We start from the raw sequence: 27,171 nt of genomic DNA on the forward strand, positions 1-27,171 counted from the left end.
CATTGCTAAGCCTGCCCTCTAGCTTCAGCGATAGGTCCAGGGAGTGGCACATGACCTGCAGCAGTCAATCAGAGGAGGAAAGACCTTTCTCCCATGGTACGTCATTGAGAGTGAGAACCCAGAACCTGCGCGGCCAGGGTTTTAGCCTCCTGGGAAAGGTGGCCCGAGAGGAGGATGTTAATCTCCGAGAAGAGACTAGAGGCCAATGAGAGGGAGCCCTCCCTCTCATTTCCACACCCTCTCTGGTGCTAGCAACATTGTGTCCCTCTCAGTGATGTAGGGACCAAGAATATTACCTATGGCTTCCTGCAGTCCCGGTTGTCATTTACAACCAGAGAAGCCCTACTACCTACCCCTACTACGGGCAGGGCTTGGAGGGGAAATACAAAAGTGACTTGATCACAGTCCTGCCCCAGGAATGTACAACCTAACAGTTTGATTTCAAAAGTAGTGGGGACTTCCCTGGTGGTGCAGTGGTTAAGAATCCGCCTGCCGATGCAGGGGACTCGGGTTCGATCCCTGGTCCGGGAAGATCCCACATGCTGCCGAGCAACCAGGCTGGTGCGCCACAACTACTGAGCCTGCGCTCTAGAGCCCGTGCTCCGCAGCGAGAGAAGTCACCGCAGTGAGAAGCCAGTGTACCGCAAAGAGTAGCCCCCGCTTGCCACAGCTAGAGAAAACCCACATCTGGCAACGAAGACCCAATGCAGCCAAAAATAAATAAACAAGTAAGTAAGTAAATAAATAAATAAAACAAAAAAAACCCCAAAGTAGTGAGTAGGGTAGGTAGTTGGTCAAATCTGCCCTTATCAAATCAATAGACGGTGAGTTTTTAAAATGTGAAGAATCTGGAAACATTTTCCTTAGGTGAGTTTATCTAACATTGGTCACCAGAATATTAGCTTACTCCACAACTGGGCTGTTTCCTGTTTGATAGCTGGCAGAGGAGTGGGCCCTCTTATGAGTGAATTTCCAGCATCGTCTGTTGAAATCCTTTTCATCCTCTGAGGTCCATTTCCAAAGCCACCTGCGCAATTGGAATGATTTGCTCTCTTACGCACACACGACTCTTGCTTGATGGTGCTAGTCATTGTGTTTCATAGGATTGTGCATTCCTGGCTTCCCTGTTGATTACAAACTGTTGGCCTAGAAATTCGAGGCGCCCCGTTGCAGAGAACAGTTCCCTGAACATGGTAAATGCTCAGTAAATGTTGAATTAAACCAATTATCAGCATTGGTTTTATTAATAACTTTTGTACACGGCTCCATAAACTTTGCAAACTGCTTTTGTATACAGTTACAAGGAAAAGTCTGTTGTATGATTTAAGGTTTGTATCCAGGTATAACTGATAATAGTGATAGTGATGTGTGGCCTTTAGCTACGGATGTGCATTAGGTGGAAAGTGAAAACGTGGAAGATTTGTAGATGAAAATCAACCAGAAGGTTAGGGACCAGGTGAACACACCTGTGGTCACAAGAAGAGGGTGTTGGCTGCCAGAGGACTGACCATGAGTCAGCTCCATCCAGGCGAGTCCTGAGAGCTTAATCCTCGTTCTCTTCAATACCTGCTGGTGAGATTCATGTGGACTGACTGGTGGGAATGGTTTGTGGGTAGATTTAGAAGTGAGGCTTTTCGGCTTCCATCTCCACTTTGCTTTCACCTCAGCCAAAAGGCGTGAAAATTAATAGGCGACTCCTTATATATTTTTTTCTCTCTCCTACCGATCTTTCTGAATGAGGACCTTCTGAGTTGACTATCAGTCCAATTAAATGCATCTGATTAAAACCGTCAAACTGAAAGGGAAGTGAGTTGAAAAAAATGCAGCGAGAGTTGTGGCTCTCAAGTTCCCCAGTTTCTCAGCTTGAGGACTGAATTGTAAATAAATGTGTTAGGTAGTGAAATTTGGTTTTGTTTTCCCCAAAGGAGAAGTATTTGCCACATGGAAACAAAATGTATTCAGCATAATCTCATTCTGTAATTGCACCGTTTCTATTCTTAATTCTTCGAGTTTCTGATTTAAAGGGAAAAACACCAAAACAGACTGTTGTGTAAAATTGACAGGAATGAGTGTGAACCTGGCTGTCAGAGACATAGCAATGGAAATAGCTTCCTGTTCTGGAGGTTAAAAATAATGGATCTAGGAAGGAGTTATTTACACGGGCAGTTCGGAGGCTTCCCCAGGAGCCTCAGTCAGGAGAGCTGTTAGATCCACGGTGGAGGCTGGATGTGCGGGGAGCGTCTGCAGGAGAGTGGCCTGTACGCTGCCCTGTGATTACGTGCCACTGTTCCCTGCTGGTGACAGACCAGGAAACAGAACAGCCTCGCAGCCCCGGGTGGGGCTGGGGGATGGGGTGTGTGCGTGGGGGGAGCCTCAGGTTGGGAAAGAGCGTCAAAAGTCAAGCCTCACTTGTTCTGAAGTTCGTGATGTCCGGCAGATTAATCCCCTAGATTGCAGGAATGCTACTGGAGCATCCCAGCGAGAGAACCTTTTCTCATCATGCGGTGTGAAAGGCTTGGGGCGGGGGGTGGGGGTGGGGGGCTTGGGGGTGGCCGTGCAGACCCCGCTGAAGCGGAGCTCCCCGCAACTGGACCAGGGAGAATGAAACTGAATGTGAAAATAGAACAGCCCAGAAGAAGGGAAACAAAATTAATATTTGTGGGAGAAAAATCCTTGTTGCCGCCGTTTTATGAACTGAAAGCCTATTTATCGAAGCCTGTCAGGATTTTTCTCTAAACCTCTGCAGGTCCCAACTTCTCTTGCATTCATTTCTCTGCGTGCATCTCCCACCTTTTGCTTGAACTCAGGTGATGACAGAATAATTCCGGACATGTTTCTCCTCGGGTCTCTGGTCTGGCTCCTTCTAGGTCATGCCTTACAATTGTTTGCTGGTTTCTTACTTGAATAACCTCGATTTCAGGAGCAGCATTTTTGGAAAAGTGATTAATAGAATATTACGAGTTTTAAAATATTCTTTAGGTAGCCGAGTTTCCTTGCAGTGCACAAGAGAGTGTATGTATCTCAGTGAGCGTGTCTGCAAAGCAGGGAGAAATGAATGGTTAAGAAATATCCCGGGGTTTTAAAGGACATAAATTGGTCTGTTTAAGAAATGCTTTGTTTGATTGTTTGCTTTTTCTGGGCTGTGTTTTGGTGAGGTTGAGGAAGTTGCTTTAAAAGTGGATATCAACTGTTTGTATCACTCTTTTTTTTTTTTTTTTTTTACTTTTTAGTTTATGTTGGAGTAAAGCTGATTAACAATGCTGTGATAGTTTCAGGTGCACAGCAGAGGGACTCAGCCATACATATACAGGTATCCATTCTCCCCCAAACTCCCCTCCTATCCAGGCTGCCACATAACATTGAGCAGAGTTCCCTGTGCTATACAGTAGGTCCTTGTTGTTGTTTTTTTAACACTCTTGAACGTTTGGATCTCCTTATCACTGCTTGATGGGATTAGAGCCTGAATTCTTTAGTTTTTGACCCACTCACCGGCTTCAGCACTTTTGGAGGGGGAATATTCTTACTCAGTTAGGGTCTGGAGGGGGCAGGAAATTAAACTTTGCCTTTGGGGCTTTGCCAATAGATGTGTTGAATTCTTCAGGCGTTCGAAGTCAATTTTTGACGACAGCAACAGAGAAGAGGCAGAGAGGGAATGGAGAGATCAGAGTATAGGAATAATGGATGTTTACCTCTTAATGGTTTATCTTAAAATAAAGAGTAAATACAGTCCTTATCACTGAGAATTCTCTTGCTGATTTCTGTTTCCAGAGGGTGGAAGGATAGCTGGCTGGGGGTGGGAGGACAGCTGCTCAGAGCTTTCTAGAAGTTGCTATTCAGAAGGCATCTGGCAGGGGCTTTGAAAAGGAGCCTTGGACCGGGTGTTGAGAGATTTGGGTTTTGGGTTCCAGTGTTAGCAGTAGGTTAGCTGTGTGCCTTTGATGCAACCAGGTAACCTTTACAGTATTTAATAGTCTCAGTAAAATGACAAGACTGGACACGGATGTGGTTGTAATTCTTTGTGGTTCTCAAAACCCCGATTTTCTGTACCTTGTTAATTGCCTCATACTACAAAGTTCTGGACCAGTCTTGACTATCTGTAGCTACTCTAGTTTGACAAAAAACGTAATCTACAAGTGTTGCTTTTTGAAACATACATTTTCCTATGTTAGTTCATATAGTGAGTGTTAATAAAGATCAAAGGAGAGATCCTTGAACAAGATCTTCAACGATTCTTACTGGAGTGATGTTTAAATCTTTTAGCTCTCTTACTATTTATAAGATGGTTCCCATGTGATTTTTATGAAGGATGAGGTATTTAATCGGAAATCAAGACAGGGGCTTTGCCAAAGGAACGTAAAATTAGCCCTGTTGTTGAAATGGATGTTGACTGTTTGGTAAAAGCGTCCCTACGAGAAGCCGTGGGGGAGATGGGTCGTTCTGTGTCCCGCCACTTCCAGGAAAGATAAAAAATGTTGAAATCAAATGGGAAGAAGGAAATGTGGCAAATCACAAGGAGCCGGACTGTTCTTAACAGAGAAAACTCAATTTTGTCTGCTTTTTTCCAGCAAATTCCATTTGATATTTTATATCTTCTTGATAACTTAATAAGGAATCTCAGGAAGGAGTTGCAGAACTTTAACTTAGTGAAAGAGAATTTGTCATTTGTGACATTTCTCCTCTAAAGAGCAGGGGAAGATCAGTGTATTAGCTTGTAGTTGCAGCTATTTCTATTGGGAAAGGAAACAGCATGTTATACAGCAAAGCTTGGCACAGTGGGGCATTTTGCCTCGATCCCTAAACCTTCACGGAACTCTGCTAGGGACCAGGCATTGTGCTAGGCATAGGTGGGATCTGTACATAATAAGAATATCCCCGCCTTCAAGGAACACCACCCCTTAATTTTTTAGAAGATAGGTTCGTAGCAGACAGTTCATTTAGAGTAATATAACACCAATATTTAAAAAATGGGAGTGTTGGGTCTGCATTCAAAATATGCACAGAATCCGGCTACTTCTCCCCACCTGCGATCACCTTGAGCTGGCCTCCCCGTTCCCACCTTGTACCTGCGCTCTCTTCCACATGCGGCCAGAACAAACCTTTGAAAACCGGAGTCACAGCATGTCACTGCCCTGCCCCTCCCCCTCCAGTGGTTCCCAGTTGCACCAGATGCAAAAGACCTTTCAGTTGTTTACAATGTGCTACTGATTGATAGGCATGGCCTCCCTCCTTTATAACTTACACACTCTCTCCCTCTCTCTCTCTGTGTCTCTGTCTCTGTCTCTGTCTCTGTCTCTGTCTCTCTCTCTCTCATTATTTCTCTTTCTGTCCTACTGCTCTGACACTCACTCACTCCACTCTCCCCACGCTGGCTTCCTTGCTGGTCCATGCACATACCAGGCAAGTTCCCACATCAGGGCGTTTACAGTGACCCCCTCTGCCTGGGCCCCTCTCCCAGAGATGGCTGCCTGACCAGCTGCTGGCGTCTTTCAAGTCTTTGCTCAAATGTCACCACCGCCTCAGTGAAGCCTCACCCCAACTACCTTATTTAACACGACAACTCACCTCCTGCCCCTTACCTCCAACCCTCCTTGTTCTGCTCTGTATCTTTTCCCATAACACTTACCACCCTCTGGCTTACTGTAGGATTTACTCATTTATTCATTTTGTTTAACATCTGTCTTTCTCCACTGGAATGTAAGCTCCAAGAAGGCAGGATCTTTGTTTAGTTCAACGTTGTTCAGTCTAGAACAATCTAGAACAACGCCTGACATGCAGCAGGCACTCCCCTCATTATTTGTTGAATGAGTGAGTGAATGAATGAGAAGGAGAGACTAATGCTGACTGAGAGTTCTAGGCAGAATCAAGAGGAAGAATCCTTTGAGCTGGCTGTTGAAGGATGGGCAGAGTTGGACCATCGGGTTTTCTGGGGAAAGACATTCCAGATCAAAGGCATATTTTGAACAAAGGCAGAAAAGTGGCAGAGCTCACCTGTGCTCCTGGAACGGCAAAGTGTCCCAAGTAACCGGTGCCGGAGGCCAGTGAGAGCAGTAAGGGTGGATAGATAAACTAATGGATAGAAAAATAACGAAAGGGGACTGTGGGTGGAGTGAGGGAACAAATTACTAATCACTGTCCATGTTGAGAGGGCAGGCGAGTCGGGGGTTGGAATCTCAAACAAGCAGCATGTGTTGTCCCTTTAAGAAATCAGGGAGAGATTGTCCCTTTTAAGAAATCAGGAATGTGAATAGTGTTTGCTAATGAGATCTCATCTTTATATAGTACTTGACTGTTTTCAAAACATGGTCACATGTTTATTATGATGGAGGCTTCAGAACAACTATGTGAAGTTGGTATAATAGCTAATAGGCAGGTTTTTATTTACATGATTTGATCAACTTAAAGTTAATTGCATTTTACTGTATCAAGCCAGCGAAGTGATTCGTAGTTAGAAAGTGGAGAAGCGGCTTCCCACTGCCTTGGGTCTCATCACACTGTGTTTCTCCTTCTGCCAGTCTGCCTCTTTCATTCCCACGCAATCCTAAAGATGTCATGCTGGGATTTTTCACCAGGGTACAAGCTTCTTCCCATTTCCCCCATCATTGAAAGTAGCGGTTTCTTCTTTACCAGATCCATTTTTCTCTTTCCTCCGTTTCCATTTCACTTTATCTGGAATAATTATGAGAACGATGAACACATGTAGAAGGTGGGTGTGTTTTTACCTTGGCCTGTTCAGCATCCTTTCAGGCTTAGGCCGAGACGGTCTGACCCAGCACCTGACGTGCTCTAAAATTGTGTCTGTCTTTCGTGTGGTTCGTGGGTGGAAGGGCAGAGGAAGCATGTCCACGACTCCGTGTGAGTGTCTTCAGGCTTGCTTGTTGCTCGCTTTGGGAGTAAACCTGATCTTCTTAATTCCCCCAGATATTAGTAGGCAGGACGAGGCGGAGGGAGAACTCAGTGAAGGAGAACACTGGTATGGGAACTCTTCAGAGACGCCGTCGGAAGCATCCTATGGAGAAGTCCAGGAGAACTATAAGCTGTCCCTGGAGGACCGGATCCAGGAGCAGTCCACTTCCCCCGACACCTCCTTGGGAAGTGGGACCCCCAGCAGTCACACGTTGGAGCTGGTGGCCCTTGACGGTGAGGTCCTGCGAGACCCACTGCAGTGTCCGGATCACCTCTCCCCCGGCGTGTCTTCTTTGTGTGATGACGATCCCGCGGGCTCCACCAAGCCCTTGAGCAGCAACTTGAGGCGGCTGCTAGAGGCCGGGTCCCTCAAACTCGATGCCACGGCCACGGCCAACGGCAGGGTGGAGTCCCCTGTCAACGTCGGCTCGAATCTCTCCTTTTCCCCACCGTCCCACCATGCCCAACAGCTCAGCGTGCTGGCCAGGAAGTTGGCAGAGAAGCAGGAACAGAATGACCAATACACTCCAAGTAACCGTTTCATATGGAATCAAGGTAAGTGGTTGCCAAACTCAACCACCACCTGCGGCTTGTCCCCGGATTCAGCCATCCTCAAACTGAAAGCTGCAGCCAATGCTGTCCTGCAGGACAAATCGCTGACCAGGACGGAGGAGACCATGCGATTTGAGTCCTTTTCCTCCCCTTTCAGCTCCCAGTCTGCCAGCTCCACCTTGGCAGCTTTATCCAAGAAAGTCAGCGAGAGAAGCTTGACTCCTGGCCAGGAACACCCGCCCCCGGCCAGCTCTTTCCTTTCCCTGGCTTCCATGACCTCCTCGGCGGCCCTTCTGAAAGAGGTCGCAGCAAGGGCTGCCGGGACCCTTCTGGCTGAGAAATCATCACTGGTGCCTGAGGACCCTCTCCCGCCACCGCCTTCAGAGAAGAAGCAAGACAAAGTGACCCCGCCGCCACCTCCGCCACAATCCTTGGAATTATTGTTACTCCCAGTTCCTAAGGGAAGAGTGTCTAAACCCTCCAACTCAGGTATGGATGCTTTCATTTCCATCATCTTGTCAGTCTTTTTTTTTTTTTTACCTGTCAGTTGCAACGTCTAATTCATTGCCTTCTTCACTTGGGTTCCCCATCGGATCTGAGGCAGGAAGAAAAAAGCAGGAATACTTTAAGTAAGCAGCCTAGGGGGTTCTTTCATGTATGTGTGACACAAAAAACTTCACCAATAGCTTTAGTTTTGAAAGGTAATGAATAATCTTAGAGACATACGGTACTCCTCCGTTGCATAGAAATGATTTTTTTTTTTCTTACCAAGTTCAGGCTAGGTCCACACAAGATGTATTTAATAGGGGAAGATCAAAGCACCTTTGTCATGGAGTGCATGGCATCCCTGAACAGAGGGGAGAAGAAAAACTCACTGCTTTTGAAACAGTTGACAAGACAGAGCTTACCGTCCTACTGCCTCCATGACAAATGGACTTTTGTATCATCAGTAGCTATTCTGCCCTAATTTACCACACTGTATACTTTCATGTTAGTATTTATATTAATTTTTCGTGGAACGTAAGCCTTTACTTATCGTGTTCTTCCATAATATCTTGTCACACAAGAACTCTAAAGAGTATTGTCATTCAGATGTAATCAAAGCATTTCCTGCAAATGCTTTATTTTATTCCAGTCCAATCAGATTCTGAAGGAATGTGCATGTGGAAAATGTGAATCATGGGTTTTTCTTGTGGAGACGGTCTTTCCAAAGGAGAAGTGGCCGTTTTATAGAGCCTTGACATTCACAGTTATTCATCTGAGGGAGAAACTTAGTCACTTGAGTCCTCACAGTGGAAACATCATTTCTTGTACTGCTTTGTTTCTAAATTATGCCCATGGTAAGTACAGGGCCCCAGAGATGGATATATGGAGTTTCGGATGTCTCTTGAGGATATCCTGCCAGACTGGAACAGGAAGTGGGCCATGTGTGTCCTCATCAGTAGAAACGCTGCCATTGTGTGCGTCTAGCCAACTTTTGATTATTTGCAGCCATGTTGATGACAGGGGCTTAGAATGGCAAATAATTGACTGAACAATCACAGCTAACATCAGTTTGATGCATTTATGACAAATTTCCATTTAAATTGCTGAGTGAGCTATATGCACTCATTATAATTACTGGAAAACTTGTGTAAACAGCAGAACAGAACTAGGCAAATGGATATGTGGAACTTTTATGACTCTTTAAGTGATCCAAACTGCTCAGTCCAGGGTTTCTGAAGTGTCAGTAAAATCCTGGAATGTTGATCAATTCTGAGTTTCCCTACTCTTCACTTCTCACTCGCCATCTGGGGAAATAAAGAGAAAAATGGCTAAAATTAGGAAAAGGGGGACAAGCAGAGGGAGTGGGGTAATTTTGCAAGGGAATAAATCACTCCTGGTTTATAGAAATTTCATTTGGGGTAGCAGCAGAAAGAGAGGTATGGCTATCTGTGTAAAATGTCACTTTATAAGTATTCTCCATCTGGTTATTAAATAACTGTATTAATGATGTTTCTCCTGTAAATTCACCTGGACATTAGTTACTAGGAAAAGCTTACACAAATTTAGTAATAAACTTTAGTTGGCTAAAGGCTTGGAAAGAGGGAACTGATAAAACTGTCTCCTGACGGCAGACTCTAATGGCTTTGTCATTTTCAAGTGTCTTGGGTGTAACCAGCAATAGTTGTGAAGTGTGATCTTTTCACTCAAGTGACTAGATGCACGTGAAGATGGGAGAAAGGTCATGAGCTTCCAGGGTGGGCGACAGACTGTTTGCCTGTTTCGTTGTAGGATCTACACTCTAGGGATGAGATGTGCTCCCTTTTTGGTTTAAATGCACTTAATCCATGCCCATACCTCCACAGGCTTCTCAGCGGAATTGAATATGGAGATCTATACGAAATTGATTTTTTCTTTTTTCTTTACTGAATTTATTCTGTTGCTGAAACACTTAATATTTGAATCAATGAACATGTTCCAACTGAAAGAGGAGGGAAAAGAACTTCTCAGAATGGGGCTCTGCCACCCCTTTTGCTGATGGACAGGGACCTGTGTCCCCTGTTTTCCACATGCCTCTGTTCACAGTCCAAGACTTGGCAAAGTGGCTCCATTGACTGAGTGATTGCATTAAAAAACAAAACAAAACAAAACATTCATTTTGTAAAACTCACGCAAGAGAAAAGATCGCTGCAAAGAGAAACACGAGGGCTCTTGAAATGATCCCCTGTGTGTCCATGTGGGCGCATCCTAAATTCAAGTTATGTTTCTTTAAAACTTTTATTTATTAAACCATAGTTGCTTTACAATATTGTGTTAGTTTCAGGTGTACAGCTTCAGAGTCTTTTCCATTATAGGTTATTACAAGATGTTGAATATAGTTCCCTGTGCTACACAGTAAATCCCTGTCGTTTATCTATTTTATATATAGTGATGTGTATCTATAAATCCTTTACTCCTAATTAATCCTTCCATTCCTTTCCCCTTTGGTAACCATAAGTTTGTTTTCTATGTCTGTGAGTCTATTTGTTTTGTAAATAAGTTAGATTCCACATATAAACGATATCATGTGATACTTGTCTTTCTGTCTGACTTTCTTTACCTAGTATGATAATCTCTAGGTCCACCCGTGTTGCTGCCAATGGCATTATTTCGTTCTTTTTAATGGCTGAGTAATATTCCATTGTGTGTGTGTGTGTGTGTGTGTGTGTGTGTGTGTGTGTGTGTGTGTGTGTGTGTGTATATATATATACATACACCACATCTTCTTTATCCATTCATCAGTTGATGGACATTTAGGTTGGTGGACAAGTTCTGTACCTTATTGCATGGACTGGAAATAGGAGAGGGGGTGCCTCTGTGCACTTTTCACTTAAAGTGAATGTCATCGCCTCCCAGCATCCTAACTGGATTATGGGTTAAGAAGTTGATAGAATATCTGACTTTGTTATTTACTTTGTACCATGGAGAGATAATTTGGCTGGGGTCACTTGAATCACTGGTTTTTGAATCTGAGGAGTGGAAGGGAAGGTGGGTCTTCTCTGTCTGCCGCCTCCTCTCCCTTTCTCCACACGGTACTGTTGGTTTCAGGGCCACCTGGGGGCTGGATTTGGATGTGACTTGACTTTACCTAAAAAGCATTATGGGAATGCAGTGAGAGCTGTCACCCATGCTTCTAAACAGTTCTCGTGATTATTTTTTTCCTTTACTTCAGAAAGAAATCTTAGTTTAATTCAAAATAGGCAGGTGGACCGACTTCTCACAGCAGGGAAAGGGTTCCTGTTGCCTACTACTTAAATAAACAAATAATAACCACAGAAATTAGTTACACACCATTCCGATTTCAAGTGGGGCTTTACATTTTAAAGCTGTTTCTCAGAATGTTGCAGAAAGGGCACATAAAGTTGATTCTGGAGTTACAAAGGGAGATACGCTAGAAAAGCCAGTCCTGTCTTGAGTCATTTAGACACTAGCATTTCTTTAACCTTCTTTAGGTCAAGGGAAGTCCAAACCATGAAAAAAAGAAAGTGTCTTTTAGGTCTGCCCTTATTTGTCTTTTTTGAACAGGATTCGGTTGTTGCCAGGTCATGGTGTATTTAATTCCTTAAAGAGTCCACCACTCGATAGCCTTTCCCCCTGCAAGGAGAGGTGACACTGGAGGAGGAGGTTTCTTTCATGTGACCCTGTGCCCCGGCACATGTGACACTGCTCCTCTGAAAGGGGACACGATAGACAGAAGATCATGTCCATTTGCTCTAAAGATAAATGTCACACATTGACTCAATTCTCTTTGAAGCTACTGTTCTGTTGCAGCTCAGAACAAAATAAATGGTTTTTATTTTAAAGACAAAGTTTCTTGTAGAAGCCCGACAAGATTCCCAGGATGCCAGGCTCCTGGTTAAAAGAAATCATTAGGCGAGTTTCCGAGAGAGTGTCTCCAAGCATCTTATTTTCCTGAGTAAAATTTAAATATGCTTAGAAGCAAGCTGGTCTCATATAGCTGAGAGCTAAGAATATTTCCTGGGTCAATAGATACGGTTTTCTGGCTGCTGTTTTTATCCCTGTTTATGAGATGTTATTAACATTATTGCAAAAGCAGAGAAAGTCCAGAAAGTCAGGTCACCTCTTCTGATACTCCCCTTAGGTCCATCGTTATTAGAGCCGTAATCTGGGGATGATGGCATAGAGGGACTTCCTTAGAAAATTCACTTTTTAATCAAGATTCAGAACTATCTGTCACCGATCTCACTTATATTTCCCCAGTGATTTAAACTTAGACTGCTTCAAGATATCAGACTTCTCTCTTAGTTTTACTGAATGCTTACCAGTTGTTAAAATATGCATCGATTATCTTGATGTCAGTAACAGCAGAAAGACCCAGTGACATCCATTGCCAACATAGGTTTTGTTTCCCTGAAATAGGAGTTGAGAGACATGCCCAAGAAATTCCATGGAAAGATGTTAAATCCATGTATATTGCTAGGAAGGAGGATGATGGCTCATCCTACGGAGATACGCACTAGTAGGTTAGTGGGCCTAGAGTGGGGACGGATGGTGCAGGGATTAAACACACCCAGGGCCACCTGGCGTCTTAAACTCCTTCGATGTGTATGGAAAGGTCTGTTTGCGGAAACGACCCACTTGCAAATTATCTTGCCACTTAGGATGTAACAAGGCAAAGTTTGATTTCAAAGCCTACAAAACAATTACATTTGTTTAAAAAATTACCTACCTTGAGTTACAGCGATTTAGTTAAAACCCTCCATGATTTTTTTTTTTTTAACCCAATGAAGTTTTTATGTATAGACAATGGGGCAGAGCACCAACCGGACATGAAGAGATTGGCTGTCATCCCCACCCTTCCACTAATGAGCAGAGGGACCATACTAAGCATAAATCTCAGTTCAGTTTCCTCAACTGTACACTGAACTGCTCGGAATTTATCCTCCAAGACTGTTCCCCGCTTTAAAATTCCTTGCTCTTACTTTCTTTATTTGTCTATCAACTCAAAATAAAACTTTTTCTGTTTTTGAATGAAATATGTTGCTTCTTAAAATTCCCTGTCAAACCTTCTGCAAGATTGTCTCTCTGCCTTGGACAGATCCTGTCCATTGTAAACAGATGACACATATCATTGTACTTTATTAATGAGGTAGTCACACTCCATGCATTGTTAACATTAGTTGCTCCATAATTCATTTTGAAAATAAGTGAGCTATGAGTATGTGAACATCTCTATAAGTATGTGATCATCATGGTTTATATACTCATTCTTTCAAGATGTGTATGGGCATACTCTGTGAAAAGCATGTGCTCTCGGGTTAACATACTTCCGCTGGGACTTACTGGCAGCTTCCTGGACCTTTTTCTTCCATTTCCAGCCCGTGTTTCATTTTCTGATACTCTCTCGACCCAGCCCCTTCCACTTAAGTTCATTATGGCCCAACACACAATGACTGAATTGTACTTGGTCCCCAGCATTGTTTTGGATGCTAGAGACACTAGGTAAGGACTTCCAGCTCTGCCCTAGCCAGTTCCTGCCTCCACTCCCTTCTTCTTTTCTCCTTCCATCTTTTCCATCTTTCTGTTTCCCCTGCTGAGCTGAATTTGGCCATCAGAGTTCTGCACAGGCTGAGCTGGACCTACCTGAATAGCACAGTGGATTGCTGCTGAATTTTATTTCCTCTTGGCTCCAGGAATAATCTGCCATGTTGGGCCAAGCCCTGAGCTACATATTTCTCATGTGATGTTAATTGTTTAAATTTACATCTGCTTGGGGGCTTCCCTGGTGGCGCAGTGGTTAAGAATCCGCCTGCCAATGCAGGGGACACGGGTTTGAGCCCTGGTCTGGGAAGATCCCACATGCCGCGGAGTAACTAAGCCCGTGTGCCACAACTACTGAGCCTGCACTCTGGAGCCCGCAAGCCACAACTACTGAGCCCTTGCACCACAACTACTGAAGCCCGTGAGCCCTAGAGCCCGTGCTCTGCAACAAGAGAAGCCACCGCATTGAGAAGCCCGCGCACCGCAACAAAGAGTAGCCCCCGCTCGCCGCAACTAGAGAAAGCCCGCGCGCAGCAACGAAGACCCAGCACAGCCAAAAATAAATAAATTAATTAATTAATTAAAAAAAATTTACATCTGCTGTGGTGGTAAGCGTTCTGCTTTGGAGGGAAGAGTTTATTGTCACTACTATTCTTACCATAGCTACTACGGATAGCCTCCATTTACTGCATGACAGGCCTTTTACACACATTTAGTATTGCTTTTTATTCCAATAATATTATTGCTTATAAAGAGAAAATGTTTTCTCCAAGGGAGCAAATTAGCAGCTATCCATCCCACCAGGTCTAGTAGCATTTGGTGGAATTTAGTTTTGTTTGCAGTGGTACTGACTAGTGGTGTATCTGGGGGAAGTTGTTCATCGGACAGTTGTAAACTAGGTAAAATTATGAACACTTCAATCCTGTTGCCTCGAGAATGTGTGGTTCATTCTGAGGAAGTGGTCCTATTTCCTTAGGCTCGAAATTTGAGTGAAATTTACAGCTATCCGTTCCTTGAAAATATTTTGGCATACAAAATAGAGTCCATCCTTACTTCGCCTTTCTCTAAAGCAGTTAACAACATCGTATACGTGTGGAGGGCATCCTACTAAAATATGAATTTTTTTAATAAATAAAAATGCAAATATTACCAGGGGAAGTTACTGGCCAATTTTTAAACTTGATCTTTGTATTCTGGTTACTTTGATCATTGGCTTCTGTCTTCCTTTCCCGCAGCGATCAGTTAAAAATGTCAAACAGTTACAGTAGTGTAGCTATTTGACCACCTATCTTGCTGTTAGTTTCTCTTCAGTATGAGTATTTGAATTCTTTTTTCCCAGTCAATCCAAGGACACCCTAATTTGTGCACGATGCATATATATTTTGATATTAATTAAAGCTCAGGAAGCATAGCTCCCAAATAAAATATATTTATATGAAATATGAATATGCAGGGTTCAATGTAGTGTATGTAGTCTGTGATCCATTTGCTATGTCGAATAGGTGATTAGGGTAGGGGCTGGGAGGGCATCAGAAAAAATAGGAAGCCTATAGATCACATTAGGCAAAGCAAGTTGTCTGGGGGAAGCCAGCAGCGTTCCTCTTGTCAGTAAATGGCCTTTGATGGCCTCCTATGATGTGCAAGGAAATCTCAGGTCAGTGGAGGACATCTCAGTTTTTCTCTCCTCTCCCAGACAATCGTGTAAAATTAGGCCATTTAGGGTTTAGACGGTAGGAAATACTTCCTGAAGATGGGAATTAGTGGAAGCCTACTTTGATGTTCTTACAACCCCAAGTAGACATCGTCATCATTTCCCCCCCTCTGGCTTATGACACTAATCTCACCTAGGGGCCTGATTCAGTCTTTTCTCTCAAATCTGTTGGTCAACATGTCATCTTTGTGATCAGGATATCAGAGCAGAGGGAATGACAATGCAGGATAGAAAATGAGAGGCCGAATTAGGGATAGGTCAGGAGAGGTCAGCAGAGGCAAGCAACAACGAGACACAGCAGGAAAGCTCGTGTGGGTTTATAAAAAGCGTGTTTATAGACCTCTGCAAAGTGTGCTTTTCCTAAAGTAAAAGGAAATCCTCAGTCCCCACCTCATCCCCCAATCAAAAAAAGGAAATACTTGTGATGGAACACATCACAAGGAGAATTTCCAGACTTGAAGGTTATATTTTGAGGTAGAGGATTCTCTTTCCAGGTGCTTGGTTGAGCTAACCAATATTGCTTACACCTGTAAAAACGGCATCTTGGGAGTGCCCTGACTTTATTCCAGAACTCTTCTGATTCCATCCATTTTAAGTGGCTCTTTGCATGTGGAGATTCAGTTGACTCCATGAATACATTTTATGATTATTTTAAAGTTTACACTTGGGAATATTTCCTTTTAAAATTATGAAAGTAATGTGTATATTAAAAAATTCAAATGGTACAGACGAATATACAATGAAAACAAAAGTTTCCCACCGTGACCCCTTCCCTTTAATCCACAGTGCTTTAAAATGAACTGCTTAATGTTTTCCTGGGTACGCTTCTAGACAATTCTCATACAAATAAAATATCATTTTTTAAAAATAAGATATCATTTCTTTCGTTTCATTTATTCATCCCATTCTTCCTATTCCCCTCTTTTTTTTCTTTTTGTGCTCAAGTATTTAAAAGCAAATCCCAGACCTCATATTCATTTGCTTGTAAATATTTACATATATATAAGGGCTTTAAAAACAAATAGCCTCGATAACTATTACAACATTTAAGAGGATCAACAATTGCTACATGATATTATGGAACACCCGGGCTATAATCAGTATTTTCTTAATTATCTCAAAAGTGTCTTTTTATAATGCTTTGTTCAAATCAGGAGCAAGATAAGCTTCACACCTTGCATTTGCTTTATATGTCTCTTAAGTGTCTTTTCATCTATAACCTCTTCCCTTCTTAAAATGCCAGTTACTTGTTGAAGAAACTGGGTCATCTGTCCTACAGAACGTCCCACATTCTGAATTTGTCTGATTCCATCCCTCTTGGTGTGTTTAACATTTCTAAAAAACAACCTGTATTTCCAGTAAATTTACTAGTTATGTCGAAGCTTGATTAAATATTTTGTAAGAATATTTCATAGATGGCACACAATGTCTGTCCCATTTTTAGTGCTGTTGAGATGAATGGTTTTAGGTGTTGTCAGCTTGATTCATCCTTTAGAAAGTCCCCTACCAACCTTTCACCTAATGGTCTGAGAAGCAATTGATTCCCATTTTTTAGAAAATAAAAATAGAATCTCCCTAGATACATAGTTTCAATTCTTGCTTTATCCACTAAGTGTAATAGCTTGGACATGTTTCTATATTAGCATCTATAGATCTAGTTCATTTTAAAAAATGGTTTCTCATGTTCTATTTCATGGGTGTATTACAACTTATTTAATCAGTTTGGAAATATTCCTGATTCCTCATGATTAAGAACAGACAGTCTGTGTCCTTAACTCTACTCGTTTTCCTATATCCCTAAATCGCAGAGGCTAGTGTGGCCCTGAGCAGTATAAGTTGATAGACTAGATGTGTAGCAACACAGTGTCACAATGGACACCCTCCCCTTGGGGGCTGGTGGAGGAGAGAGTGATCTCTGCTTTCCTTGGAGGAAGTAGTTGGTTTGTTGGATTTCCTGAAAAATGGAAGCATTGGCAGCTGCCCGGTTGTAGCTCTTCCCAAAGTGAGTGGTGGGGCCCAGTCTCTGTGCAGAGGAGGGCAGTGCATCTGAGTGGCCACCCGAGGGACAGAAATAAGAGGGTGACAACCCCTGACCTTAAGACCCCCTGATGGCCAAATTGGCAGCAGAATCTGCTGGAGCCGAAACTAAACAAGTCAGCAGTAGGAGCCTGAAATTTGTCTCCACTGGAGCTGGGCTTGTGAGGTTTATGACGGCTGTTTGGTTTTCACTGTGGTGTTGTTCTCCGTCCCATTTGACTTGTCTTTATTTCTTACCCTTTTCCAAGTTCAGGAATTCAGATGTGAACTTGAGTCTGGCAGTTTCCTTCAGGAAACAAAGGCTCTGAAGCCAGTCTTCTCTGGGCTGAGCTGGGACAGATGCCCTCCGAAGTGTGGGATGGCCTCTGGAAGCAGGGCTTTCCCCAGGCAGGTTGATCAGATTCTAAAAAAATGGAACCCAGATGGACGTAATGAGGTGAACGTGGGTTTCTACCTGAAGAAAAGCAGTAATAAAGCTTCCTCATAGATATAAAGTCTTGGAATGGCAAAAAACAAAACAAGATGAAGCAAAAACAAACAAACAAAAAAACCCAAAACCCCACAGAACCCCAAAACCCAAAAAACCCAAAATACCCCAAAACCAAACAAAAAACCCCCTCAAGCCCCCCAGTTCCTTCTTAGTGTTCTTTATAGAGCAATGCATGTGAATTAGCGCTGGACGCAATGTGCCTGTTTGTTTTCCTTAATTTTCCTGTCTTTCTCCTTCTTCCAAGCTTCAGAAGAGGAAAGCGGAAAACCTTTCCAGTGCCCCATATGTGGTTTGGTTATAAAAAGGAAGAGTTACTGGAAGCGGCACATGGTGATTCACACGGGTTTAAAAAGCCATCAGTGTCCGCTCTGTCCATTCCGGTGTGCTCGCAAGGACAATCTCAAATCCCACATGAAGGTAAGCCACCTGTGGATGGGCCTCACGGAGAGGCAGGTACAGCCCGGGCCCTTGCTCAAATCCATGCCCAGAGCTCCGTGTTGAAAGGTAGATTGCAATGCAAATGAAGCCCATTGCAAAGGATCTTGTAAAGGATTTCATTATAAGCATCTTCAAGTCCATCTGACAACCCAGAACTTAAAGCAGAGAGCAGCTTCAGTATCCAAATAATATACGTAGTGTAGAACCGTCCTTTCCTATTGGGAAGCAACAGCCTAACTGGCCTTGCACGGTGATGCATTTTGGGGCACTAGGAGGAAAAGTTGGGGAAGAGCAAGAAGCAGGGAAAGACGGGCTCAGGAAGGATTGCTGGACCTGCCCCCCTTCCTGGAAGGAATGCCCTCTTCTGCTGTTGCTTTGCCGTCCAGCTTACACACCCAGAGACATCTTATAGGGAGCGTGAGGACATTGAAAGACACCTGGGCTTTAACTTTCACCCTGTGGGAGGCTTGAGGGCCACTCCTGACAAACTGAGTCCCCTTGAGGCTGACAATGTTTGAGCCGTCATAATTCCCGGGATCACACTTAGCAAACATCTAAAGACGTTGTTTTCAGTGTCCTATTAGGAGCAACTGGGGGGCTTGCGCCTGTAATGAGCATATAGGGAATTGACTAGACTATGTGTCACTCTTATGTGAGCTGGGGGGAAACTTAGTCATCTAGCAGTCTTTTTAGCAGACCCTATTAATGCTAAGGAATGCAAAGAGGAAACCCAAGAGATCAAAAAAGCATGGCTTCTGAATTTGACAGGCTTGCCTTTAAATCTTATTGTATAACTTACTAGCTAAGTGGTGAGCAAATGAGTCTTTAGACTTAATTTTCTCATCTGTTAAGTGGGAATGATTATGTTCATCTGGAAGGGATATCATTAATATTTAAGGAGGTATTAGCAAAGTATCTGACACAGAAGTGTTCAGTGGTGGTTATTTCATTTCAATAGCTATTGTTGAACACCTTAATAATAATAACCATCATTTTCACTGATGTTTGCAATATTGTCTCACTGTTGACATTACTTATAAAGCGTTTACTTTCCTGCCGTAAGAGCATGTGTACATAATTGAGGTATTTGCTTTTTTCAAAATGTTGCAGTCTTATCCTTCTGAATAGATCAGTAATCACTGTTTAGAATTGTGGATCTAAAAATGTATGATCAGACAGAACCTCTACTGACTTTAGGAAATTGCTTGGAAAATTAAAAAAATAAATTAAAGCCATGATATAATTTGTTTTCTACCATTTGCCTTTGTCTCCAGGGAGTAGCAGGCCCTTCATTTTCAGAATCCATTTAACCAGGGGTTCTGGTTGGTTGAATTTTACTGAGCTGACTCAGTGTTTTACTTGCATCCCTCTCATCCTCTGTCAACTCTTCCCAGCGTAAAATCTTGTATTTTACACCTGCAAAGTGGATTTGATTAGCAGGATGAGCCTTCCAAAGAAATGCCTTTAAAACTAAAATTTGTTTTTGTTACCGTGTCCTACTCTGTGTTTAGAAATCAGTTCTGGCAAATTTAAAGCTTCAGTGAGCAGAAAACTTGCATCTGGCCTGACACCTTGTAAGCCTGTTTTCAGCTCAGGGTCACTTAAAACAACCTATTTATAAACCCATGGGAAAAAAACAAACAAACTGGGTTTTCAATAGCAAGAACTACTGACCCTGAAACTACAGGGAGATGAGTTGGGTGCCTTGATGATACAGACCGTCGGCCATGACAGCGTTGCAGATGAGAGCAGCCAGGGCTCTGTGGGTCGTGGGGTCTTAGAATGCTTTCAGAACAAATCAATAACCAGTACAATAAAGCAGTGGTGTGAAATGACTACTTTCTTCAAACTCATGGTGTCCTAACCTGTTGAGCTTTTGAGGAGGGGAGTGTGAGAGGGGCTTATGCAAGTTTAATTTCATCAGATGGTGTCCGCTTTCTTTTCTGTTCTCCACCTCATTTATGGGCCCGTGTTTCTTGCTTTGATCAAAGAATTCATGATTTAATTTTGATGAGGCATACTTTCATTTTGGTAGATTTTGAGAACATAGTCTACAGAGAAACATAATAGCTGTGGCCTTAGGAACACATATTCTTTGCTCTGTGCACCAGAGGCTACGAGATGGATAGATTTTCTAAAACAAGTCCTACCTCAGAAGTAGGGACAGTATAGCCTATAGATTAGGATCTCAAACTGTGTGGTAAAAAAAAAAACACCTCAGTTAGAATCTCGGTTCCATGACTTTCAGTAGCTGCGGAGCTTTGGGTGAATCATTTAACCTCTCCAAGGCTCCGTTTCTGCTCGTGGAGATAATAATCATACGATCTATCTCACGGACTTGTTATAAGGGTTAAATGAGATAACAGATACAAAGCACTTAATATGATGCCCAGCATGGAGAAACACGCAATAAATGCAGCTACTGTAGTAATTATTATCCGAAAGCCATCTGAATATATATTTACATTTAGAAATAAATCGATGACATGGCATGAAAGAATTACTCTAAATTTTATTGCTTTTCTCTCTTCATGACATAGCTTTCGTGTTGAGAATTTAGAAAAACTGATAAAAAGAATCTGAAACTGGCCCTTAATCCCATCACGCAGAAATAACCATTATCATCCTAATCTGTATCCTTCTATATTGATTACATAAAGCTACCTAAGGAAGAACGGGATTCTACTTTATTTGTTCAACAACTACAGTACTTACTGGGTTCAGGCACTGTACAATTTTCTGAAAGCCTGCCTTTCCTCCTCCATATATCACGCAAATGTTTTTATGGCTTGTTGCGGAAGGAGCTTGTAAATGCCTCCAGCTTCCTCGGGGTTATCTTAGATTTCCATTAAGTCTTTTACAACTTTCCTGGATGAGCGAGCGTACAGGAATTAAATGCGGAATTCATAAGCTAAAATTGAACAGAGAAGGTGAGGAGGGCTGAGATCGGGAACATGGGTGAAGAAACGGCAAGAAATAGGCAAGGGTCAGGGCGCCGACTTTTTCTAGTCTCAGGCCTGCCAGCTAAGGAGCTGACTCCTAGGTAAGCCCCCTCCCGGCCTGCCTTGTCCCCTCAGTGAGGTGGAGATGTTTCCCGAAGTGTCCTCGTGTTTGTCCAGCTGCTACCAGGAGGTAGACCCAGTGATGCAGTAGCCCTTATACTTCCCACCTCTTGGGGTGGTGACAGGCTCTCTCTGTGAAGGATGACCTGCAGAAAGCAGGTCTCTATGGGACCTGGAAAGAATGACACGCTTTAGTCAAGTGTTTCTTGACAGTAGCCGACCAAGAGGGGATTTTAAGCTGATGTCGGGCTAAAGAGAGTACAGATGATCCCTTTCTGTCGGGAGAGCAGGGGAGAGCCTTCCCTCCAAGGCCAAATGCGAGCTTTCGCCCCTCCGGGAAGGTCTAGCTCTAATAAAATTCTAAATGTGACCGTCAACACTTCATCCACTGTTTTTCTTTTCAACGGTCACTCATTTTTCTGCCACTAAATACAGCCAGGCCAGTATCGGGTGGAAGAGGAACCGCATACAGGACTTGGGCACAGACGCTTTTGAATCCAGGGCTCCCTGTTTGATTTTAGAACATGGGCTCTGTCCTTTTCCTTTTTCCAGAAGCTGCTTCCGGAGCTTCTGTTCTTGGATTAGCTCCTGTCCTCTCCCGGGGCAATAGATGTCAGGACACTCCTGAAATGGAATCTGCCCCACCGCACTGCTCCCAGGGACGCCGGAAGCTTTCAGCCTCATGACCTTTGCCACCTGGTTCCGGGGCGAGCTGTGGCTGGCACCTGTCAGGGTCCCCTGGGGCTGTGACCTGAGGCCCCCCCGCAAGGTGCTTGCTCCTGTGTGAACTGGTTGGAGGAGAGGGTGGGGAATCTTCCCGATTCTGTGAGTGAGAAAGTAAATGAATTGCTCCGCTCCAGAGTGAAGTCCCTTTGTTGAGAAAGAACAGAGACAGTTAACAGCTGGTGACCAAGACTGTGTGTCCCCCCATTCCAGCCCCTCCCGAGGTTGCAGAGGGGAAGCCTTTTAATGAGCACGGCTTTGCTGTAACTGAATTTAAGTGTATACGGTTATTTCTGTGGAGAAATTCAGGCTTTGGGGGACCCAGAATCTCTTCTGTTGTTTTTTTCAAAAAGCCACAGTGGGGTGCTGTAGCGACAGGATCTCACCATTAACTTTTAATTTCTTTGCTTTTGTTGGTCACTCAACATTATTTAAAAGTATGTTTTGGCTGGTGAATAATGCTTTTGGATTGCACTCAGAACGCATAAACGGCTGTAGTAAAACTTGCACTCTTGGAAAGGAAGCCCGCGCAGAGGGGCCAGGTGGCCCAGTGGATTAAGGAATCTTTAACCTTTAACCTTCCTTAGACCTGGATTCAAATCCTGCCTAGATCACCGCTCAAAGATGAGAGGTCGGTTTGACTTGGGTTTTGAATTCCAACCACTCGTTTGTCCAAAATCACACAACTCCCCAAATCTCTTGGCCCAAATCTCCACCATTGGCAGTTTCTACTCAAGGGAGGGCCAGTCCTGAAATAGCAGGGTGGAGCAGGTCAGCCCTGAAGTACACTGGCAGAGATGAATGGGGAAGTTACAAGCTTATGAGCACCTGCCAGCTCGGGCCAATGCAATGATTTCCTCACTTTTTCAAGCACTAAATTTGATTGTGACAGGAAGTAAAAAAAAGGTTTCTAGCCATTTTTACAGGTACTGTGCAGGCCAGGCTGGAACTGTGTTTAAAAGTCTGCATTCTTTCATTGCAGACAGAACCACGTTTGGAAACACTGGTTCCATCTTGCTGAGACAGCTTGGTGGGCATCAACCCCTGGTTTTTGTCCCCCTCTGCTTCCTTTATATGTCATTTTGCTCTAGCCACGTGCTTTGGGGTCTCAGTTTCTCTGTCTGTGAAATGGGAATACCCTGGAGGCATTATTTTCCACATTCTTAATTACCTGGAGAAGCATTTTTGAAAATGGAAATTATGTTTGCAAAATGTAACTAATTCTCTGGGTGGTAATAATTGGGTCCCTGCAGTGTATTTATATTACTTGACAGGTTACCTCTGTTGACCCCCAACTAGTAAGTATGTAAGTTCAAATCGTGCTGGGTTTATAATGTTTTCTCTGAAGACATCAACCGAGATGGGATGACTAGAATATTAGGAGGATTCTACCCCAGACGGCCTCCATTGGCAGACAGCATCCTCAGTCGTGAGTATGGCTTTACTAATGGATTCTTAACCAACGTGGACCTGCTTTGTGTTCAGGGATGGCCCTCACGACCTGAAGCACATAATGAAGTGCTCCTCTAGCGATGAGATTCCCTGGGCCGGCCCTTTGTACCGTGAGGAAATTGTTGCTGAGTAGCGCGGATGTACAGCAGGGCGTTTTGCATCAGCACACGGTGGCTAGCTCACTCTCCTTGCTTCTCCGCCAGGTTCATCAGCACCAGGACCGGGGAGAGACCTTTCAGTGCCAGCTCTGCCCTTTCACTTCCTCCCGTCACTTCAGCCTGAAACTCCACATGCGTTGCCATCAGCACTTCCTGAGGACAGAAGCCAAGGTGAAGGAGGAGATCCCAGACCCCGATGTCAAGGGATCTCCCCACCTCAGTGACAGTGCCTGCCTGGGGCAGCAAAGGGAAGGAGGAGGGACAGAGCTAGTGGGGACCATGATGACGTCCAGCACTCCAGAGAGGACTAGCCAGGGTGGGGCTGGCGTCTCGCCTTTGCTGGTGAAGGAGGAGCCCAAGGAAGATAATGGCCTGCCAACCTCCTTTACTCTGAATGCTACCGACAGGCCGGCCAACCACACGAAGCTGAGAGAGCCCTCCGAGTATGCAGCCAACAGTGCGTCCGCATTGTTCAGCCAGGACATCTCTGTTAAGATGGCGTCTGATTTTCTCATGAAGCTGTCAGGTACTTGAAGAGGGTTGTCCTCTCTCTCTCTCTCTTCTCTATCCCTCTACCAGTATTCTCATCTATAGAATGAGCTGGTAGGACTAAGTGATTTCAAGATCGCTTGAGATTCCAGTTGTCTGCACGCTCATACATTTTCTCCTTGAGACTTGTTTTTTGCAGTCCTTTGGAAGTAGGCGTGGCTGTGGTTTGGGTCTGAAAACAACGGGGATTGTTGATTTCTTTCTGGTTTTCCCCCTTTATGAGTTCTTGTTGTGGGGGACAGGCCACAGCGTGAGCCAGGTTGGTGACAGTTCTTGGTGTGACCTTGAGTCATTTTAACTTGTCTCTCCGTTGGGTTCTTTAAAGTGCTTGTACGGGTCATCTTGCTTTGTGTTATTCGAGTTCTTTATTGCCTTGCTTTAAAAGATTTTTAAAGGACGTGTACACAGAGACTACTATTAGGAATTATAGAGTTTTAAAATTTGAGCAACTGATAAAATTATCTTTAAATTTTGTTTTTTCTAATGGAAAGTTTTTTTATCACGGTAAAATATACCTAACATGAAATGTATCGTTTGAACCATTTTTAAGTATACAGTTCTTTGGCATTCAGTACATTCACATTGCTGTGTAATCATCACCACCATTCATCTCTGGAACTTTTTCATCCTCCCAAACTGAAACCTTGTACCCATTAACCAAGAATTCCCCATTCCACCCTCCCCTCTGCCCCTGGTAACCATTATTCTATTTTCTGTCTCTATGAACATAAGTACTCCAGGTACCTCATGTAAAGTGTAATTAAAAAAAAAAATTTTTTTTTAAACATTCTTTTGCAACTGCCCCAGTGCCTTTTAGAAAAACGATGGAGTATGTTTTCAAAACTTATTACTAATTGATATCACTTTCACCATCAAATTATGCATGATGTTTCTTTTAGTTTTTTTCTTTTTTTTCCCCTCAATTCCTTAAGTTGTGGAGTTGAATGAGGGGGGTGTAGAGATGCTGAGGGAGCGCTGTTTTCCCTGACGTTTTGGAATGAGAAAACATGTTGTGGGTCTGTGCTGCTACTCATTATATTTTTTAATGTCTGATTTTAAATTTTAAAAGAGATGTGGAGGGTGGGGAAAGGTCGGCTGAGAATTGGTTCTATCTTTCAGTGAAGATGGCAGTCCCCAGGATGATTTCCAAATGCCATTTCAGCTCTTTGGAGATTGACAATACCCTTTTAAATGGAGAATAATTGGTCACCACCTTCCTTTAAATGGACTGTGAATTGCATTTCACTAAATGTCATCGCCAGGTGAATTCGAGGTTCTGCTTCACTCTGAAGTCCCTTTGCTCAGTGACACTTCAGTCAGGTCTTCTGGAATGTCCCCATCACCCCAGGTCTTTGCCCCTCAGGAGTGCACAGCGCTGGTTGGGAGAAATGAGGAAAGGCAGGGGATGGAAATGAGGCACCGCAGAAAGAACTGAGATGGAAATGTTACAGGGAGGCATCCCACCCTGCAAGATGAGTGAGCTCGTCCTACACCGGAAATGATCGGGTGTCAGAAATTCAACCGTGGCAGTGAAGAATGGTCTTCCCTTGTCTTCTCCTCTTGTATCCCAACCTAGGGGGACGTGTGATCTTTGAGACTCTGCTTTTTGTATTTAAACATTTTTGAAAATGTGGGGGAAATTCAGGCTTCTGGTTTTCCTTTCGCTGCTGATCCTTTAGTTTTCACTTCTGGGAGATCTCTGGTTCTTCTTTGATGGTCTCTCCCACCAATGTCAGAGCAAAAAGGGCCCTTTTTCTGGGCTCTTCTAGCACTTTCCCAAGGAATGCAATAGCATATTCACTTAGCATAGCTTAGAAACAAACGGGGACATTTCCTTACTTAGCAGACAGGGGAAACTCAGGATGGGGTTAGTAACTCTTAGGAAGAGGGTACTCCCTTTACTCCAGGACTCCAGAAAGTTTTTAATCCTGAGGAAGGTGAGTGGGGGTGGAGGAAGGTTTGATGGGACACAATTCCTGCTGAGCTCAGCTGTGAGTGCCCGGCATCAGGCTGTAATTAGCCCCAGACCCAGTCTCAGGGAGCACAAGATAAGGCCTGTGGCTTCTGGGAGCCAGGCTTGCAGACAGGAAAAACACAAGAGGAGAAGCCAGTCGGTACGTTGGGGTGAAAAACTGTGCACCCAGGCCTTATACTGTGATCTGTTTTCTCAGTCGGCTATTGATGGGGACTTGTTTACGGGTTTGGCAGTCGCAGTATTTACTGACTGATCAGTTGGCATAAGAAAACAGATAACAAATGCATGCTGTTTATGCAGAAGGCCCGCGCAGCTATTTTATGGTGGCTTACTAGAGGTCCTGAAACCTGACTTGTGTGCACTGTTACCTAGCAACCTGTTACAAAGTCACCGGGGAGTGAGATGCATTGGTAATTTTTTTGTGTGTGTGCATATTTGGATGTAAATGTAAACTTGGTGACAGTGGCAACGCAGCCCACGGGAAAAGGAAAGGAATACATTTTCCAGAGGTGGGGAGGCATTATTTATTTCTTTTTCTTCCACTCACTCTCTCGTTGGTCAGGCTCTAGAATTGATAGCTCCCGTCATTGTGGTGTTCTACCTGGCTGTGTCTGTGACTGTGATCCCGGGACCACAAGGCCAGATCCCGGGGAGCTGTGCCTGAGTTTCTAGCTCTTTCCCTTATCAGATGTCGGGTTAGCATCAGGCCTTGTCCCTAGGCATCATAACGGCGCCATTGTTCTTGCCATGAATTTTTGAGCTGGGCTCTGTGTGTGCACCTGCTGGGACTCTAGGGTGCAGCTGTTTGTGGACACGGGGGCTGGGAGTCTCTGTGCCAGCCACATCACAGTCTGCAGAACCGGAGCACAGTGGCAAATTCAAGCGTGTCCATACCTTCTTGTTTCCAAAAGAGAGATGGAAAACACTTGATTCTTTCTTGCTTGGTGATTAAGGGGAGTCTTTCTTGCTCCCACTGGATTAAAAATCACTGGTGGAATCCTCTTTTTTTTTTTTAAACCTTATAAATGTGTAAAGGATGCTTACTATTTTTTTTTTTAATTTATTTTATTTATTTATGGCTGCGTTGGGTCTTTGTT

At 43.8% G+C, this 27,171-nt stretch overlaps 1 protein-coding gene across 5 annotated transcripts in view; it reads left to right on the forward strand.

Annotated features, from left to right (window-relative positions):
* ZNF827 (zinc finger protein 827) overlaps positions 1-27,171 on the forward strand; it is a 180,888-nt gene that overhangs the window by 30,411 nt on the left and 123,306 nt on the right. For 4 of the 5 annotated variants that reach the window (XM_033857322.2, XM_033857323.2, XM_073805521.1 and 1 more), the window contains exons 2-4: positions 6,919-7,944; positions 17,962-18,134; positions 23,596-24,076. In XM_033857322.2, the coding sequence (XP_033713213.1) occupies positions 6,919-7,944; positions 17,962-18,134; positions 23,596-24,076 (1,680 nt within the window). The remainder of the gene's footprint in view (positions 1-6,918; positions 7,945-17,961; positions 18,135-23,595; positions 24,077-27,171) is intronic. The other variant, XM_073805520.1, reaches the window with a different exon arrangement.

The sequence above is a fragment of the Tursiops truncatus genome, chromosome 5 (genome assembly GCF_011762595.2).
Source record: "Tursiops truncatus isolate mTurTru1 chromosome 5, mTurTru1.mat.Y, whole genome shotgun sequence".
NCBI classification, from domain to species: domain Eukaryota; kingdom Metazoa; phylum Chordata; class Mammalia; order Artiodactyla; family Delphinidae; genus Tursiops; species Tursiops truncatus.